Genomic DNA, 21191 nt, shown 5'->3' with positions numbered 1-21191 from the left:
GTGCAGAGAGAGTTAGATTTGGGCGAGTTATTTTGTTTCTGTGCAGGGTAAATACTGGATGCTTTATTTTTACACTGCAATATAGATCTCACTTTGAAGTAAAACCCCACCCAAATCTAATTCTCTCTGCACATTTTACATCTGCCCCCCTGCAGTGCACATGGTTTTGTCCATCTAGGAACTAGGGGCCTTATTCTGGTTCACTCTGACAAAATCCTTCTAATAACTGAGCTGGTAGAAAGGCACAATAGCTTGGTTTCTCTAATGGATTATCTTTATCTCAATGCATCCATTTTACCTTCCCATCAAAAGGGAAGAAAGGGAAAGGCTTGTAGCCCATGAAATGGCTTTATACACACTCAGAAATCTATAGAGCCACTCGATGGAACAAATGGCTCCTTTGTGTGCTAAAAGATGTCATAACAAAAAGTGAAAGAAATTTTTGCCGGGACACATCTGTTTCAAACTTGCTGGATATGTAGAAAGGGAGCTGTGACAACAGATTGGCGTTAGGGGCTGAAAGGGACCGGGAGTAGGGTGGAGAGTTTGAGGGCTAAGATTTTCACAGCTCTAAGTAAAAATACATTGCAGAAGCCGTCATTTTGATGTGCTTTTAACTAGTATATAGATAAAATATATATGGACCAAACTGAACTCAAACAGGGGAGAAGTCAATATATTCCCATATTATTTCACTCTACTGTCTGTGGTATGAAACGCTTGCTGTGACTGGTGAATTAATAGTTTAATTAATTAAACATTTAACTCTACAAGGAGCAGTGTTAAATGTGCCAAGGATTTTCAATTTAGATTTAGGGCTGCACTATCACAAAAACGCGGTAAAAACCTCATTGGGGTGTATTCAATGCCGCAGCGAGCGGCCATCGAGGGGGTTAAACAGCGAGGATTGCAGAAAACCAGCGATCCTCGCTGTTTAACCCCCGCACCGGCCGCTCGCTCTATTCAATGTTCTGGGAAAATCCTCGCCGTCACAGGACGCTCTGCACGCTGTCACCACTCGCCCACAGCATTGCATTCCTGCCATTATCAGGGTTTTTACCGCATTTTGGTACGCAGGAAAACCCACACACCGGGTTACTGCTGGATGTGGTACATAGAAGCCACAGGGCTTCTTACCGTATCCCCGCCATCCCGCATGGACTTCCGCTGCTCCCCCTCACCTGTGTCCCAGAAGCCTCCTGCTGTGCTGCCTTGACCAGTGACCTCCTCCTCCTTAGCCCCTACTTCCCCTTCCGGGTGCAGGGAGGAGGAGGAGAGCCCTGCAGCAGCAGTCGCCGCACAGGAGGACAGGGGAGAGCCGCCACAGACCCGCTTACCCATCATTGGCTGCTTTGCAAAGGGCAAGAGCTGCCCTATGCGATACTAATTGCATTTGTTAGAGCATATGCGAATAGGATCGATGCGTAGTGTATCCCGCCATTAGTCTTAAGGTGTCCATACACGGTACAATTATTCTGTACAATTTGGACTAGATAGCTTCGCATTGCATAGGTTTTACAATGCAATGAGATGAGAAATAGTACAAAAGTATGTGCAGCACATACTTTTTGTGCTGTGCAATGAGATGTGTGATGGGAGCAGGGCAGGCGACAGGGGGGGGGTCAAAGGGGACACCTGTACCGGGCCTCAAGCTTGTTAGGGGCCCCATGGTTCTGAGGTGCTCAGGGGCTGTTAGCATAGCTGCAGCAGTGCAGTGCCTAGCAATGGTTTATAAAGGCACCCCCCTGGGTCCTGTAAGGGTACTTACCCGATATTAGTGAAATATTGTAACAATAAAACAAAAAACACATTCAATATGCAGTATACTAAAATATTTTGCTCAAGGGGGTGGAGTTAGGGGGGTCCGTCAGAGATATCAGTGTACCGGGCCCTGAGATTTCTGTTGCCGGCCCTGGATGGGAGAGCGCATCTCATTGCACGCAGCAATTGTACCATGTATGGGCACCTTTAGTCACTTACTTTAAATTGTAGTTGCTTGAAAGTCACATTTTAGTTCATTTTTTTTTTTTTTTTACTGCGTTTTAGTCAAGATTAAAGGCCCATACACACCGGGCGATTTTGAGCTGAAAGCAGCTCCGTTTTACTGCATGAGCTGCTTTCATCTCAAAAGCCGCCCAGTGTGTACTTGCTGGGGATGAGCAGCCAGTGCACACCTGGGAAAATCACGTGGACAAGCAAAAATCGATCAGTGTGTATGCACCTTTAGTCAGTTAACTATACGTTTGGTATTCTAGGCACAGTAGGCTGAGCGTGATACATACCTAGAAGCAAATGTATTAGGCCTTATCAAGTGATAAAGTGGAGAGTTATAAAGAGTAATCAAGTACCAGATATTCCGCTCCTAGCTGCCATGTTACAGGCTGTGTTTAAAAAAATTACAGTTGGGAGTGGCTGGTCCTTTATCACAAAGGCTTAAAAATTTGGCCCTGAGTCTTACTATAATGCTCCCATATATCATATACAAATGAATGCTTTCAGCTTGTTAGAACAAATAAGTGTGACAGTGCTACACAATCATATGTACTTCATAGCAGGTCATATGGATTCTCAACAAATCTCTAGAACACATAATTGTTCTTTAAAAAATAAAAAAAATACCAGCTGGCTGGGATTGGTGTATTATTACTGGAATGGGGATACCCCTGCTGGATGCCATGGCTAAACCACCAGCAGGCTGGGATTGGTGTATTATTACTGGAATGGGGATACCCCTGCTGGATGCCATGGCTAAACCACCAGCAGGCTGTGATTGGTGCATTATTACTGGAATGGGGATACCCCTGCTGGATGCCATGGCTAAACCACCAGCAGGCTGTGATTGGTGCATTATTACTGGAATGGGGATACCCCTGCTGGATGCCATGGCTAAACCACCAGCAGGCTGGGATTGGTGTATTATTACTGGAATGGGGATACCCCTGCTGGATGCCATGGCTAAACCACCAGCAGGCTGTGATTGGTGCATTATTACTGGAATGGGGATACCAATGCTGGATGCCATGGCTAAACCACCAGCAGGCTGGGATTTGTGTATTATTAGTGGAATAGAGACACCCCTGTTGCATGACTAAACCATCAGGTGGCTATGACTGGTGCATTATTAGTGGAATGGGGACACCCACCGGGTGGTTATGACAAACAACAAATAGCAAAGTGCAGACAGCCCTGCTGAGAGCCATAAATCAACCACCAGGGGGACAATAAAACAACAGTCTCTTCTATCCTGTATTTCCATTGCAGAAACTACCTGAGGGCAGAAACAGATGAATAGCTGACTACACAGAATTGCAATACCTCCTTTCTGCCGTGCCGCCTGCTGGGTGAATGACAGGGCAGTCTGCAACTCTGACTTTTCAGATACCAATATGCCAATTGTCTGGATGTGAACCTGTAGTGTGAGAGAGAAACAGTAAATTGGAGTGATTGGAATACACGGTAAACAGCTACCAGTCTTACTAACACAATAGAGATATAGGGCTAGTTGCTTGTTAGAACGTGCTTTAGAAGTAAATAATCAAGTACAACACTAGCTTATCAGTGTAACCTTTCTGCATGGTTATAAGGTTATTGTCTGTGGTTTGGAAGAGTTTGTTGTGACTGAGGTTAGGTTGACCATGTGCGTATTGTGCCATTGTGTTTTGCTCTCTCCAGCAAACGTAGGCACAGATATATTAAGCCCGATAAAGAGGAAGGTGATAACACACCAGCCAATCAGCTGTTAGGAGTTAGGAGTTGATTGGCGTTATCAGCTTACGCTTTATCACTTCACCAGACTTAATACATCTTCCCCATTGTGCCGTTTCTGTTGCTCAGGTTAAATAATCAGATAAGTTTAGTGTCAATTGTTTTATTATGCAACATATTTGTTGCCGAGTATTGTGCATGTTATTCTTTAACCGAGGTTGCATGTGTGTGGTGCAGTATAATCACATTCTATACTGTACAAGGTGAGCTGCAGACATTGGCAGCATCATCCTGTACAGCACAAGGCCAAGCCCTACTGTACAAGACTATGGCTGGTCATTAGCTGAGAGAGTGGCGGGGTTCTTGCAGGGTAATCTGCACCGTTGAAGACTTGTCTCCTCTCCAAAGCGGAGGATAAATCTTATTTTCTCACATTAGTGGTATCTTGGTACACTAATTCCCTGTAGACTCCATCACCAACCAGCCCTCAAAGGGCCTATACACGTAGCGACGTGTGCCAGTGATCTGAGCAATGCTAGATTGAACTAAAAGGAGAGAGTCATGAGATGACTAAAGAGAGCCAGACAGTTTTTTGGGGCACACTTGTTAATGATATGAATATGATATGGTGTTTACACTTTAAAATATAACTTTTAATTGTTTAAAACTTAAAATAAATACATTGCATAAGTGAAGGTGTGTATTGATACATACACCTAAATGTTCAATTATTTCCTCCACGTCAAAGCAAAAAAATCACAGTTTGAATAACTTTGTCTAATTGTTATTAATTAGCGTAAGCACAGCGAAAATTCTTTATCAATAACTGTTCCTCGGGATGGAAATACATTTTATTCCTTAATCAATCTTTAATGAAACATCAAATTGTCAACAATGCGAGGGATAGCAGTTATGGTGGCGCAGGACACAATGCTAGATTGCTCAGCAAGATTGCTCAGGACACAGCGATGACCAGGGCTGTGTGCTGATCGATCTGTCAGGGCCAACATTCTCTGGTGAGAACACGGATGATCTGAATAGATTCATCCTTTATGCATGATCTACATCGCGCAGCAATAGAGACGCACAGGGCCGCGCATCCCTATAGCCCTTACACACAGAGCAATGTAGGATCATTTACTAAGCAATCCAATTAACACAGATCGCTTAGAAAATGACACAATCGCCCTGTGTGTAGGCCCCATTACACAGACGGGTAGCACAATTTTATCTTATCACTACAGACTGGATCACATCCCACATTATTCTCCTGCTAAGACCACAGTACAACACTCTCTGCTAAGTAACACAGCTGCCTGCTGGCCACAGCCCCAAGGAAAGGCCCTGAGAAGAGTTACATACTGAGTAAAAGAGGTCTGATCTGACCACACTTAGGCCCTTATTCAGATCTGTGCGGCCGGAGCCGCACACGGTGCTCCGGCCGCACAAACCAATCCCCGCCCACGATACGGATCGCCACGGCCGTCCGTACACGGACGGCTGGCGTTCCGCAAGAAAATGGTGGGGCGTACGCCTCCACCATGGTGGGAGCTGCCCCCTGCATTCGATGGTCGGCGACCATTGAAGGCAGGGCCGCACGCCCCACCAGGTCCCGCAAGCTGAGACCACACGGACAATCGTCCGTGTGATAGCTTGTATGGGGGCTGAGAGCTGACATCCGGCGACGTCAGCTTTCCGCCCCCATCACTGGCGTCATACCCTCATTAGCATGCATACGCCCCGCGTTTGCATGGGAACGCCCATGAAACGCGGGGCGTATGCATAGGGAAATGAGGGTATGAAGCCCCTCACGCCCCTATACGCCCCCTTTGCGGCGGACGAACTACGTCTGCGGCGAATTGGGCTGCACATGCGCAGATTGACCTCTGCGCATGTGCAGACTGAAAACATCGGCGGTACGGCCGCACGCGGGCCGTACCGCACGATTCAGAATAAGGGCCCAAATGACGCGCACTATAGCAATCAATAGGCTTAGATTGAGCTATGGCCTAACCAAGTAAGTGGATGCAGGGGACTAATGCTGAGCCTTGGAGAGAAATAAAGTATCAGACAATTAATTGGCTCCTAACGACCATGTTACAGGTGTTTTTTGAAAAATAGGAACCGTTTGATAAGTTCCTCTCTACCAACTCGATCTCTCTCCAACGCTTAGTACATCTGCCCCTCTGGCTGATTCGGAGTTGGAAAGGTCTCTGTGCAGGGCCGCAAATGGAGAGTTAGCACATGGTGCATACTCCCTTCCTATTCCGAGCCAAAATATTAGCCGGATCTGTCTTTCTGGGAAATGGGCAGCAACCAGGTGATCTCACAGGGCTATCCTGTCTTCTTGGAGTGCCCTGAGAGCGTTGTACGTGTGAAGCTACAGTTCTGCGCTATCCTGGGTAGTACGTATGGAGATGGGAAGCCGGATCTCCTGTACATAGCATGAAGCTGGTGGTAGTGTCAATACTAATGATAACTAATTGGCTGTGGATGAAAAAACGCCAGACGGGCAAGCCCCACAGCCACCCGGTCGTCACACCAGCCCTACAGAAATTGGCATTAACATAAGGTAGTAAAATCAGGCTTCTGTGACTACCCGCAATTCAAGCTACTTTGCTAATGAATCTGAATCAGCCCCACTGCGTATATATTCTTCCCACTGCTCATACCTTAGTGCAATGTACACCCAGGTCTGAGTCACTCACCTGCAGCTGTTCTCTAAGAGAGCCTTGTTCCTTGGAAAGCCTCTGTTCAAACTCTTTTCTTTCCTAGAGAAAAATCACCAGGAGACACCAATAAGGGATCTTTAAATCACTTCCATGATGATCAATTTACAGATGGTTTTCAGATCTCAAAGTACATTACCTTGTCCAGCTTACCCAGAACATCTTGGTTTTGCTGTTTCTATTGGATGAAAAAGATAAAACATTCACTGTACAGAACAGCAAAAGCAGACAGGTTACAGGGAAGGAATGGCCTCCAATTTTGAAAAATTGGCAGGACCCTTGGGAGTCTCAAGTCACCACCCAATAGCACTTGACTGGCAGCAAGACCAATCTGGACTGGATGCGAGCTGCTAGTTCAGTTTTTTATGCCCAACCAAGTCGTCCGATATCAGAACCCGTAACTTGCCCAAAGTGCGCCAGAATAACTGACCGCATAAGAGATCTGGAATCTGGTCAGTGACATTACTCAAGGTGGAGGTAGACCGTAATGGTCGATCGGATGGGCTAACGCAATTGTGTTCCCTCAAAAATGTCAGAAAAAAAAGAAAAATACATATGACAATGATGAACACTATAATCTTTTTATGTTAAGACCATCACTAATTAATACATTATAGAAGTACATCAAGGCTGGCATTTACAGTTCCACAAGTTTGGAATAGAATTGATGCTTGGTGCAAATAGTGGTTTCATAAAAAAGCTGCGATGGGCTCCCCTCTCCCCATCATATTCCCTGTTGCCAGAGCGAAAAAGGCAGATGTGGTTGGAGGTGGCATCAGTGCCAATTGCATGGATGCACTAATATGGTAATGCAACAGGAAACATTGTACCTCCAGTCTGCATTACCGATCAGATCTGCATTCTAGGACATATTGGGGCAGATGTATTAAGCCTTAACAAGAGATAAATGCAAGGGTGATAAGGAGAGATAAACATCCATCCAATCAGCTCCTTACTGACTTTTTTCAAACACAGCCTGTAAAGGCCCCCATACACTATGAGATTTATCTGACCTGGGAAATTGCATCTGATTTCCCTTGAACTTCCCTGGAAGCTTTCCAGGAGGCCTACATAAAATTTGGCACTTGATGTGCCATTTTTTACATCCAATTTGCGTCAGATAAATCACATGTGATTTATCACGTGATAAATCACTTGTGATTTATCTGAAGCAAATTGGATGTGACATGAGATTTATCTGATGGGATGGCCCTATTACCTAGGGGTAATAGCAGAACCCCCCCCCCCCCCCCCCCCCCAGGTACAAGCCCAGGTCACACAGGTGATGTCTACAATGTGACAATTTATATCCATAGAGCGCACTCACCAGACTTTATATAGTAAAAATCCAAATCTTTATTCTCTCCAATTAAAATCAGACATGACGGTCGACGTTTCGGGTCCTCATGCGACCCTTTTTCAAGACATCCAATCTGTCAGTTTCACAGCAAGTTGGATGTCTTGAGAAAGGGTCGCATGAGGACCCGAAACGTCGACCGTCATGTCTGATTTTAATTGGAGAGAATAAGGATTTGGATTTTAACTATATAAAGTCTGGTGAGTGCGCACTATGGATAGAGATATATATATATATTTTTTTTTCTATCTCTCCCCCCCCCCCCCCCTATATCTCCTAAGGGGAGGGGGGGGCTTTGCTGCAGACTGGTCTTCAAGAACATGGCTGACACATTAGGAAACTAGTAAAGTGTCACACCATGTGATGAATGCAACACCATTATACAAGGCTGCAGTAGGGAATACATTTCCCATGATCTATACTGCGATGCCAGCATAGGAAGTACACAGAACACTCCCCAGTAAACAGTATGCACACAGACCACGGCAGGCTTCTGCCGGGACTGACAAACTCCTGCAGCATGAGGAAGGGAAGCTGGCTCAGCTGCCTTTTAGAAGAGGAGGGAGGAGGGGGGCCCTGCTGCCCACACCACCACGGACCTCCAGCAGCAGGGGAGATGTACGGGGACTAGGTCTCTGCTGCACAGGCTGATAATAAACTGCAGCAGGACGGGGGAGGGAGGGGGGGAAGCTGTCTTAGCTGATTTTTAGCAGATGGGGATCGGGCTGCAGACGGAGCTGACTATGATGACACCCAGCAGAAGGGGAGAGGTAGGGGAGTCGGGCTTCTGCTGCACAGGCTGAAAAACTGCAGCAGGACGGGGTGAAGCTGGCTCAGTGTTGACCATGACACTCAGGAGCAGGGGAGAGGGGAGTCGGGCAGTGATGCTCGCACTGACAGTTCTGCCCACAACCATATTTGGGTCTTCCCTCCTCTGTCGCTGGCTCTTGAGTGTGTACTGTGGGACGGACGCTGCTGCTGCTGTCTCTTCCCCTGTCACTGGCTTTTCTCCCCCGTTGCGCCTGCCCCCTCCGGTGACGTGTGTTCCGGTTGTAGCTACTGTGGAAGCACCAGAACAGGTACACACAGATATATCGGATCTGAAACATCGTGGGTGCTAAAAAGCACCCACGATGTGCCCATGATGGGTCAGATTCCGATATATCTGACGTTCAGCAGGTCCGACGCCCTGATCCGATCTGATGCGCACGGGAACGCGCATCAGATCAGATCAGATGTCAAACACATGCGATTTTCGGCCGATTTCATCGATTTATCGGCCCAAAGGGCCGAAATCGGATGAAATCGGCCGAAAATCGCATAGTGTATGGGGGCCTTAACAGTGGCAGTTAGCAGGTGATTGGCTGGACGTTTATTATCTCTCCTTATCACCCTTGGATTTATCTCATGTTAAAGCTTAATACATCTGCCCCATTGTTGGATCACCTGCAACACTCTCAGCCAGCTGCGTGAGCTAGGATGTTGCACAAGCCACCTGCTGCAAATCCAACAAGGAGGGCAGGAAACCGTTCTTGCCCCTCCCTCAAAATGGAGGCAACATGCCTCCGTTTTGGGAAACGGTAGCCATCACTGTCCCCTCTCTTCCCCCAAAAGGCAGTAGACTGCCAATTCATGATAGTCTGCAGCCAATCTGCTATGTTGCAGGCCCCTAGTGCACATACGCAGTAAGAAACCCATCGCATGTGCAAAGAACAGAATGTCGGCACTTTGCGGCATCATCCGCGTCATCTGTATTAGGCTCAGGGTGTGCTGCTTGTTCATGTCATTTGCAGTAGTAGCAAAAACTAAGGTGCTAGAATGGAAATTAAGGAGTCCAGCCTATTAATACTAAATTGTGAAAATGTATATTAAATTATTCTATTAAAAAAAAAATATATATTATATATATATATATATATATATATATATATATATATATATTATATATATATATATATATATATATATATATATATATATATATATATATATATATATATATATATATATATATATATATCCAGAAAAAAATGGCGGCACTCAGTAGCTGGTAGCTATTTGTCGCGCAGCGAGGCGGGAAGCGCTGCTGAATTTGAAAACCTACTTTGAAAGGACCGGCTGGACGCTGATTGGCTGAATTCTCTTAGCCAATCTCTCAGCTGCCGCTGCCTGGATCCCCGCTGCAGCACCTTCCCGGGGATTACATGCAATGTGATTTTTGGCATGTAAAAATGTCACATCAAGTGCCAAATTGGAAGCGAACCTCCCGGGGAGCTGCCGGAGCTCTCCAAGGCAAACTGGTCTGACTTGTCCTTAGGACAAGTCAGACTAGTGTATGGGGGCCTCAACTCTTCGTTCCCTTCCAGTCATCGTTGACCCTTCACTCCAGATAAACATCAGGAGAATTTTAATGTAAAACAGACTGCAGAATTTGATGTTATTGCTAAAACAGGTTAGGTACAGTGTTAGGGAATATCGGGCATCACGGACGGTGTAATGGTTAGCATTACTGCCTCACAGCGCTGAGGTCATGGGTTAAATAGCCACCATGGCCCTAACTGTGCGGAGTTTGTATCTTCTCCCCGTGTTTGCGTGGGTTTACTCCAGGTACTCCAGTTTCCTCCCACAATCCAAAAATATACAGGTAAGTTAATTGGCTTCCAACAATATTAACCCTAGAATGTCTGTGTGCACGTGTACATGTGATAGAGAATATAGATTGTAAGCTCCACTGGGGCTGGGACTGATGTGAATGTTCAACTATACTCTGTGAAGCGCTGTCTAATATGTATGCGCTATAGAAGAAACTGTTAATAAAGAAATATGCATTCCAAGAAAAGGAGGGGTGAGACAAGAGACACCAGCCTGGGAGCAGGAAGGAAAGGCTGGGCACACAGAAGTAGATGCACTGTTCACAGATAGCAGTGATATACAGCAAGCCATGCACAGCACGTAACACGTTATCACAGCATTCTCTTACCAGTTCCTCTATCTTTGCACCAAGTTGTTTGTTTGTTAAATTACTTGAGTCCAGAGCAACAGCCAAATCCTGGAAACGAGACTGTGGTGCATGCAATAAGTATATATTCGGAATAGAGCACAGAGCAGCACAGGGAGGGAGAATGAGGACAGACATTAGAGGAACCACTGCCTATATACAGTATATACTACACATTCGTAATGAGCTGCTGCTGTCCCAACTGAACGTCACAATAGGTCACAGGAAGTTTAGATAGAATCGGATGACCACAGGTTGGCTATGTACATTTCCAGTGTGTATCGTAATACAGAGAGTAACCTATGGTCATAGCAATGAACGCTTTTGGCTATAGAGCTGCAAACCAGGTGTAGAACCTGTAGGTTATCAGTGTATTCTCAGCTCATCACAGAGATTTATTACACACCTACAGATGTAGGCCCGCTCATCATTACCGTGATTCCACTGCTACCGCTTGCTTGGTTGGTGCGTCAAAGTTGAAGCTGCAGGGCGGAAATCACAACCTTCAATGTCACCGCTCAATGCTTTGCTATAAGGCACATGCGCAGGGTTCGGATCATTTGGTCGAATGCATTATGGTAGAATGTCATTACATCGAATCCATTAGGTCGAATTGCTAAAAGGTCGACATGATTCTAGGTCGACATGGGAAAAGGTCGAAATGATTCTAGGTCGAAAGGTCATTAGTTCGACAGGTCATTAGGTCGACAAGGTCATTAGGTCGACATTGTCTAGGTCGACATTCACAAAGTCGACATGGGGTTTTTCACTGTTTTTTTTACCTGAATGTCAACACAGTCGACATGGACACAGTTTAAAGTGCACCGCATCCCCTCGCATCGCTCGCTGCGCTCGCTATGCGTCGGGCACGGTGCATCGCTACGCTCGGCACACTATTTTATTCTCCCACCACGCCCTAGTGGATGGTAGGGCATGAAATACCGCCTGTCGGCACATGTCGGCTCAAAAAACAGTGAAAAACCCCATGTCGACTTTGTGAATGTCGACCTAGACAATTTCGACCTAATGACCTTGTCGACCTAATGACCTGTCGAACTAATGACCTTTCGACCTAGAATCATTTCGACCTTTTCCCATGTCGACCTAGAATCATCAAGAAAAGAATGGTAGACTGCGCTCATTGATGACAGAATGAGGAATATAAAAATATTTTAATTATACAAATAGCATGCTATAATAAACATAAAAAACAAGGTACACAGTGATAGGTACACAATATAAAATTGGGGGAAGGGGGAATGACAGGAATGTTGAAAATAGCTGCGTCCACTTGTTAAAGTGATATCACCTGATATTGAGTCCACAGTCCAATGGATAACCGTTTAAATTGAGGAGCAGATGGAAAAACTGGCCGTGGCGGTACTCAGATGTAGTAATTTTTCTTCCAATTGTAATAGGGGGTAGCGATCCTCCCAATTTGGATAGGAAGTAGTAGTTGAGTGTCCGCTGTAGGACCCTGGGTGGGTATTAGATAGGCGGCTTGCCTTCAAGAGGTGAGTGCCTCACTCCAGGTTGGTGTGGCCGGTGATGGTATACAAGTAGAAGTCTCCAAACGGTTTTCAGTGGAAATAGGTGGCAGTGGAGGGCAGCGTTTTGTGGTGGGCAGTTAGGAGCCTGGGCCAACGCGTTTCACTGCACAAAGCAGCTTTTTCAAGGTGGTTTAAAACAGGCAAGGGTAGGGGTATTTATACCTGAAGTACTCAGGTGAATCATGTGCACCTGCGTGCAAAACAATCAATTTAGCACAATATAAAAACAATTAATAACAAGCCTCATAATGAGCAGGAGACAAACCCAAACAAAAGTATATCAACCAGATTAAAAACGAGCGTTATCTTGCTCAGAATAAGCACTTTTAATTTCATAGTGCTCCGGAGTTTGAGTACTTCCGGCTGAGCACTTCCTGTTTGTGGCTGGAACGCATATGGAACGCATAGCGCTGTTAATACAGCGCTATGCGGATATTACAAGATAAACACTATAAAGCATAAACTAACACAGTGGTGGGGTCCTATGGCGCTAGGTATAAAGAGGATGTACTCACACCATGCGCATATGTTCATAAAAATGCGCTATTTGGGCAGAAAACTTCTTATTACAGGCAGTGCAACCTGCAAATGATTCCCCGCTATAGGGAACAAGCGATGCTTATTATAAAGGGCCCAGATGTTGCTAGTGTGTATGGACAGTATTATAATTTTGAGTCCATGCGGACCAACCACAGCAGGTACATAGCTTAGAGTTAAAACAGATCATATGAGTTTTCTGCTATTGCTGGCAACATTGCCATCTGCAGTATTTCTAATGTGCCATAAAGGCAAACCATATTTTTATATACATTTTAAAGGTATAGAGATGAGTATACATATAATTACATAAAAATAAACATAAAAATAAGTAGATATAGCAAGTGGGTACAGGTGAACTGAGATATAGTGCAGAGCAAAGAATATACTGAGCATATTTTATTTCAATCAATTTTGATCAGACAGAAAGAGAGAATATGTTCCCTATAGCGGGGAATCATTTGCAGGTTGCACTGCCTGTAATAAGAAGTTTTCTGCCCAAATAGCGCATTTTTATGAACATATGCGCATGGTGTGAGTACATCCTCTTTATACCTAGCGCCATAGGACCCCACCACTGTGTTAGTTTATGCTTTATAGTGTTTATCTTGTAATATCCGCATAGCGCTGTATTAACAGCGCTATGCGTTCCAGCCACAAACAGGAAGTGCTCAGCCGGAAGTACTCAAACTCCGGAGCACTATGAAATTAAAAGTGCTTATTCTGAGCAAGATAACGCTCGTTTTTTAATCTGGTTGATATACTTTTGTTTGGGTTTGTCTCCTGCTCATTATGAGGCTTGTTATTAATTGTTTTTATATTGTGCTAAATTGATTGTTTTGCACGCAGGTGCACATGATTCACCTGAATACTTCAGGTATAAATACCCCTACCCTTGCCTGTTTTAAACCACCTTGAAAAAGCTGCTTTGTGCAGTGAAACACGTTGGCCCAGGCTCCTAACTGCCTACCACAAAACGCTGCCCTCCACTGCCACCTATTTCCACTGAAAACCGTTTGGAGACTTCTACTTGTATACCATCACCGGCCACACCAACCTGGAGTGAGGCACTCACCTCTTGAAGGCAAGCCGCCTATCTAATACCCACCCAGGGTCCTACAGCGGACACTCAACTACTACTTCCTATCCAAATTGGGAGGATCGCTACCCCCTATTACAATTGGAAGAAAAATTACTACATCTGAGTACCGCCACGGCCAGTTTTTCCATCTGCTCCTCAATTTAAACGGTTATCCATTGGACTGTGGACTCAATATCAGGTGATATCACTTTAACAAGTGGACGCAGCTATTTTCAACATTCCTGTCATTCCCCCTTCCCCCAATTTTATATTGTGTACCTATCACTGTGTACCTTGTTTTTTATGTTTATTATAGCATGCTATTTGTATAATTAAAATATTTTTATATTCCTCATTCTGTCATCAATGAGCGCAGTCTACCATTCTTTTCTTGCTTTTTCTATAGGGATTGACACCCCCTTTTTTTGACAGCTGCTAGCGAGAGCCACCCATACAGGCGCCCCTACAGTTACCTAGGTAACTGACCCCCAATTTTTTCTCTGCGACCTAGAATCATGTCGACTTTTTAGCAATTCGACCTAATGGATTCGATGTAATGACATTCTACCATAATGCATTCGACCAAATGACCGCATCCCCATGCGCATGGCAACCGGATTGTGCCAATCGCCACCGAAGTTGCACGTGGCCTTTGGCGCAGCAACGATGAGCGCACACCAACAGCTTAAATTCACCATTTTCCAAATGCTGTCCTCATTCCACCCTAAAAGTCCACGATTTTACGGATATACATGCTTAAACACAGGTGACTTTATTAGCCCCTCAGTCAGCTTGATTCAACCATTTGTGCTCAAGCATCCTTAAAACCTGAAGTAAAACCTAAAGTACCTTAAGGACCAAGTTGGGGAATTCCTGCATTACAGGAGAAGTTTGCACTTCTTCCATTCCACAAACTGCATTTGCCTTTCAGCTGCAAAACCAACACTTCCATTCTCCCACTTTCCTTTTACACAGTAAATGGGAGAATTTATGAGTAAGAACACTTCCAGTCATGTACAATATGGTCTAAGAGCTGTGTACTGTAACTAGAACATGTACTGCTGACCCCAGCTCCTCCGGCGCTCACTCAGCTGTAATGCAGGCTGTATGCTACCCTTGCTGAGTGGGACGCAGCGTGCCATACGGCCGCCTCTGCAAGTTACGAAAAATTCAGCTTTTTATGGAACAAATTTTAACTTTTTTAGTCACAAATGTCATTCAACTCAGAGACCAACAGTGTATAGAACTGAGAGAAAGAAATAAACAGCTATACATTCATATTTATGCCCTGGGGAGAGGACATAGGAAAAGAGCAGAACGCAATTGGTACTTTTTCGGAGTTGAGAATAAAAAAAAAAAAAAAAACACAACACAACCTTTGCATGTATGTGCACCCCTGGCACAGCAACATGGTTTGCTCCAGGGGACAAGTTGCTTGCCTTCTTTGCCTTGCTACCAACTCAACATCATCCCCAGTGTATGCAGCTATGGGGTGATTGCACCGTCTTGCCCTATACGTCTGGCACTTTTATCTGGCGGTAGAACATGTGCACAGTTTGGATTTCTTTCCTCACCTTAAACATCTAGTGCTCTATGCACTTATTATACCAGCTGTGACATTTTATTTACTATCCTAAGAAGAGCACCCCATGGATTTAAGGTCAGGTAAAGCCAAAAGGACACTCACCTCCACTTCCGGACTACTGGAGGATATTAGGTTTTCCCCATTCACATAAGAATTTGTCTAAACGGAAACAAATGAGATGATATGGTCAGCAGAACATCAGTCTGAAGCAATGTGTATCCCTACACACAACTGGAGAAGGTGGAGCCTAACCCTCCTCTTCCCTCCCCAGCAGCCTATATACTGCAGACCTGATCACTGCTGCACAGGTGGAGTAACAGGGACATGCCCAGGCACATGGTCAGCGGGCAATGGCGTAACTAAGTTTTGGGCGCCCCCCCCCCCGCCGCCCCACCAAACCCCCCCCAATCCCCCGCCGCCCATGCAAACCCCCCCCAATCCCCTGCAGCCTTACCTATCGCGCTGGTCCCGGCGGCTCCGTTCTTCTTCTGCTGAGGACCACCACAAAATGGCCGCCCCCATACAGCAGACAGTTTCAGAGAACTGTGTGCTATATGGGGGCGGCCATTTTGTGGTGGTCCTCAGCAGAAGAACGGAGCGGCCGGGACCAGCGAGATAGGTAAGGCTGCAGGGGATTGGGGGGTGTAACTATAGTACCGCAGCCCCCGGCGCAACCACATGCACAGCCCCCCCCCCCCCGCGGTGGCTGCGGTGCTATAGTTACGCCGCTGTCAGCGGGATTCGGGACAGTCAATAGATCAACACCATATAGACATGCAAAAGGTCAACATAGACAAAAAGGTCAATGTGACAATGGACGACATATGAACATTTTTACAATGGTTTACATTTTTTACACTTTTTCAGACGTTACCATCCACGTGGACTGTGATTGGGAACAGTTAGGCACCTGACACAAAGCATGGTGAGCAAAGGCAGTACACTAATTGGTGGGCTACATGCTCAAGTGTTGACATGGACAGAATTTTTTTTTAAATCTTACATTGACATTTTAATGTGTCAACATGTTGCTTGTTTCAACATTTTCCAATGTCGACTTTGCACATGACAGCCATTTGGTGTCGACACACTGACTGTTGACCCTGCTATCCATACCCCTGTCAGCAGTGTAGCTAATAAGCTGTAACAATACAAACAGTCTACACACCAAAATTCAGCAGGAATTCTAAAAGGGAATATTTGTCTGCGGCCTGGCCCTAAACTACCAGGGTTTTCCTTCCATCCAGCCAGACTTGTATACTTTGACAGTGTCCATGTCGACATTAGGGACAAAAAAACGTGAATAACTCATATTGACCTTTTCCCAATGTGTGTGTCGACCATCCCACCCTGTCAACCTTAGCCATGTCTACCTATTTTAGGTGGTAACCTAAGGCCTGTGGACCATCAGTGGTCGAACCAATGACCCATACCTATATTGACATTCACCAATATTCCATAATGGTGACATGTTGAGAAAAAGCGTTTTCTATCATTTAACCTATACATTAAAAGTAAAATTTTTAACACATTTCATTCATTCATAATCTGCCCTTATAGTTTACATAACAATCCCCCCCCCATCTCCACCAAAAAAAAAAAAGGTCTTCAAGGTTTCCAAAGTTGACATTTGGACAATGCTGACATAATTGCTGTGTCAGCGTTATGAATCCCTATAACGTTACTCTCTACCGTTAACTACATCCCCATGGATAAACTTCCCACAGCACAGATATGAGGATACCTACTTGTGACACCAGCCCATTCAGTTGCTCGGAAAGCTGCCGTAGACTGTCCGTCGAGGAGACGAACCTGGAAGGTGAAGTCACAGGTTACACAGAGAAATGTATTACAGGTGAATGGACATTATCAGATTATTTGTGGTGTTCTACTTCTAATGGATAATGCTGCATGCTTCAGATTGGGGATGTTAAGACAATAGAACAATCGTCCTATATGGCATATTGAGGGAACTCCACATAGATACACTGCTTGTCATGCAGATATGTTCATGCGATGTCAGCCGCCGCCCCAAGCAGGCATGACCAGGCCGAAGCGGTCAATCTAGTGTTTCCATGGGCGCACCCACCATTTCTGTGGGCATGCCCATAAAACTCTGGTGCAACCCAGCGACCGCCCCCTGCCTGCATGTCATTGAGTGAACACCCCAACAAGTGTAAAATTCGCCAAAGGCATTCGCTCCAGCGGTTTACATATGCACAAACCCCCTCCATCGGCAGATGGGCCAAATTCAGAGTTGAACAAACAGGTCCAAATTGGCCCCAAAGTTGCATGGGGGTGGAGTACAAGCATCTACAACAGGATTGTTCTGCAAGTAGCTGCAACATTGCCTTCCATGCAGGCTTTACCAAGAAAATCAATGTTGTCAGAAGGCGCAGTCTGTAAAAGCAAGTACTCCAAGAAGAAGCAGTACCTCAGCCACGTACATCGCCCATCTGTAGCACATTTGCTCACCTGTTCCCATCGGTAGACAGCTTTGTATCATCACAGTTGTTCTGCTGAGGAACAAGAAAACAGGAGTATTACTATCAAAAAGGAATGGCCGGAGCAACGGCTGGATGAAATAGCGACAGAATGTAGGGCACCAAAATCTCTAACCCCAGCCAGGGTACAGCCATAGCAGCATGCCAGCATCTAGAGTCACCAACACCAAAACATGGAACAGAAGACCTGAGGGGAAAATACCATGTACTTCAAGCAAAACACACGTTTGTAGACCTATGCACTAACTCAGAAGAGGGTGTTTTTGTTTTTTTTCTCTCATCACAACATTCGACATTCTGGTGTCGACATAGTAGTGACTATTTACGATTTGTCTGCCGAGTGTTCTTAACGTTGCAAGCTCGGACAAAAAAAAACACTTATAGCCTAGATAATAAAGGTATTTAACAAAATAAAAAGCTGTCACTTGTCCGATTTGGGCCGATTCCACCCGATACCGACAGATTGGTCCAAGAAATCAGCCCAAATCGGATGCCTTTGATGTCACCTCGGGTCTAATGCGTGGGTTCCTTGCAAATCAGACCGAAGTTGGAGGTTCGTTAGCAGGTCCGACCACCGCCCCCCTCCAGGCAGGGTCACATGAAATACTGACACGTTCAAAATGTCAACACAATCAAAATGTCGACATTTACTATGTCAATAGTCAACCTGCGGTTTTATCAGTTTTTGATGTCTATGTCAACATGACCAATGTATAAGTGTACCACAACCCCTCGTGTGGCTCACTGACATGTTGATTTTTTGACAAGATTAATGTGATTGCTTCAACATTTTTGCCATGTCGTAATAATGTATGTTGACATTCTAAATGTGTCAGAATTTTGACTGTCGGTCAACAGTGGTCTGTAGCCCGATAAAGATACCAGTAAACAGAATTTGTCATTTTACTAAACTTCTGTAAAGAAAATGAAAAGAAAGCCACAGGATTATCTTTGTGTTTAGCATCCGTTAAACCTAACGAAGTGCAATCATTTTTTTATTGTTTGCTGTACGTGGCTTAGATCTAGAATTCCAGTCAGCTCATGTTAATAAAGGAGACAGGGTTTAGAAGATAGCGGGGAAGAGAGCGTCACACCTCAGACAGTGGGTTATCATAGGACATTTCTGTCAGGGTTTTAGAATTATCGGAGACTTCCTCTGTTAAGATTTCAGCATCATGAACAACATCTTGCTCCAAGAGCACCTGTTAAAGCACACAAGAGGGATTAGTAAAACATGGATTGCCAGAGCACTAGGCTACAATGTGGAAATTCTGGGGTTAGATCACGTTTAAGAACATACACACAAAATGATTTTAGAACAAAACCATGAACAAATGGAATGAACACACTTGAATTAAAACTCCATGTAATAAGCATCTATGTGGATCAATGTGAAAACGTCCAAAATTCACAGCAACAACTGATTCCTGTATCATTAAATACAGTATGTGGCAGACCGGCCCTGGCAATGCTTAGCTATAGCGATATTACATACAGAAAGATTGTTTCCTTATTTATACCCAAGACTAAATTTACTGTACAACTCATCACGTGCCTTAATTTATAATATATATAATATTGTGATACACTTCATTTTTTGTTAACCCCTTACCGACGCAGCCTGTTTTTGCCTTCCTGACAGAGGCCTTTTTTTCAAATCTGACATGTATCACTTAAGTGGGGATAACTTTTTTTTGCTTTTACTTATCCCAGTGATTTTGAGATTGTTTTCTCGTGACACATTGTACTTTAAGTTAGTGGTAAATTTTGGTCGATACAGTCTTTTTTTTTTTGTGAAAAATACCAAAATGTCGTAAAAAAATTGAACATTTTGCAATTTGCAAAATGTTAAATTTTCTGCTTGTGAGACAAATAATCATACCACTCAAAATAGTTCATAACTAACATAGACCATATGTAAACTTTATGTTTCATTCATTATTTCAACTTTCTTTTATTTTTTTTGGACACTAGGGGGCAGCAGAGTCAAAATTATATACATAACACAGTAAACGCTGCAATTGGCTGTTCACATTTGAACAGCCAATTGCAACGATCGCCGATCGGGGGGGGCATCGCTGCCCCCCCTGGGCAATGAGGAAAGATGTCTGCTGTCAGGGACAGCAGACATAGTCCCTCTGTCACCGCGTCTCTAGACGCGGTGACACTTTAAAGTCATGACGTACGTTTACGTCATGTGTCGGGAAGTACATCCCGACCATGACGTAAATGTACGTCAAATGTCGGGAAGGGGTTAATGAAGCACTTACCTACCAAGCCATATAGGGCCATATTCAACTGTCATATCGGGATACGGTCATTGGGTCACCACCAAGTAGGTCGACATGCAGGTAGGTCGACAGGGTCATTAAGTCAATATGGGGAAGGTCGACAGTCAAAAGGTCGACATGGTGTTTTTTTTACTGTTTTTTGAGCCATGTGCCAACAGACGGTATTTCATGCCCTACCATCCACTAGGGTGTGGTGGGAAAATAAAATAGTGTACCGAGGGCAGCGAGGCACAGCGTCTGAAGCATGGCGAGCGCAGCGAGAGGACATGGTGGTGCGTTTAGGTGTCCATGTCGACAAGTGGTATTTCATGCCCTAACAGCCACTAGGGCGTGATGGGCGAATAACGAGCGTAGCGAGGCACCGTGCCCAAAGCATGGCTTTGACTGTGTTGACATTCAAGTGAAAAAAATAAAATAAAAAAAGTGGACTTTTTCAATGTCAACCTTACCCATGTCGACCTAATGACCCATACCCGTCATATCACGCTAGATTTCCAGTCTAAAGCAACGGAAAACCGCTGGATGATATGCAATTGATTCTTTTTTTAGTAATGGATTGTGAGAAGAATTTACGTAGTCACGTTCATCGTTACAACGATTCAGACGCTTGCCAAAGAAGCACCCACGGCATGCAATCGCCATACTACAACATTGCCGCTCATTGCTTTTCTATGAGCCATGGGATCGCGCCACTCGTGGCAACGAGGAGAGTGGCTACTTCCATATATAAGATATAGCAATACATGCAAATATACGTAAATCAAATCTGAGTCTGCAACTGCTATTAAACAGGTGGCAGATCATGCTGAGAACCGTACTTTATCAACATTTGTTTTTTTAGAGTAAATTAACAT

The 21191-nt window shown here is 44.7% G+C and overlaps 1 protein-coding gene across 9 annotated transcripts in view; it reads right to left on the bottom strand.

Annotated features, from left to right (window-relative positions):
- Nucleotides 1-21191, bottom strand: part of GOLGA2 (golgin A2) — a 53050-nt gene that overhangs the window by 17968 nt on the left and 13891 nt on the right. For 2 of the 9 annotated variants that reach the window (XM_083159001.1, XM_083159003.1), the window contains 8 exons: nucleotides 19141-19248; nucleotides 18018-18061; nucleotides 17291-17354; nucleotides 15645-15701; nucleotides 10772-10852; nucleotides 6574-6612; nucleotides 6414-6476; nucleotides 3316-3409 (listed from right to left, as the gene is read on the bottom strand). In XM_083159001.1, coding sequence (XP_083015127.1) covers nucleotides 3316-3409; nucleotides 6414-6476; nucleotides 6574-6612; nucleotides 10772-10852; nucleotides 15645-15701; nucleotides 17291-17354; nucleotides 18018-18061; nucleotides 19141-19248 — 550 coding nt within the window. The remainder of the gene's footprint in view (nucleotides 1-3315; nucleotides 3410-6413; nucleotides 6477-6573; nucleotides 6613-10771; nucleotides 10853-15644; nucleotides 15702-17290; nucleotides 17355-18017; nucleotides 18062-19140; nucleotides 19249-21191) is intronic. The other 7 variants (XM_083159002.1, XM_083159005.1, XM_083159006.1 and 4 more) reach the window with 4 other exon arrangements.

Source organism: Crinia signifera, chromosome 9, assembly GCF_055691185.1.
Source record: "Crinia signifera chromosome 9, ASM5569118v1, whole genome shotgun sequence".
Classification (NCBI taxonomy): domain Eukaryota; kingdom Metazoa; phylum Chordata; class Amphibia; order Anura; family Myobatrachidae; genus Crinia; species Crinia signifera.
This window is presented reverse-complemented; position numbering and strand designations above follow the sequence as displayed.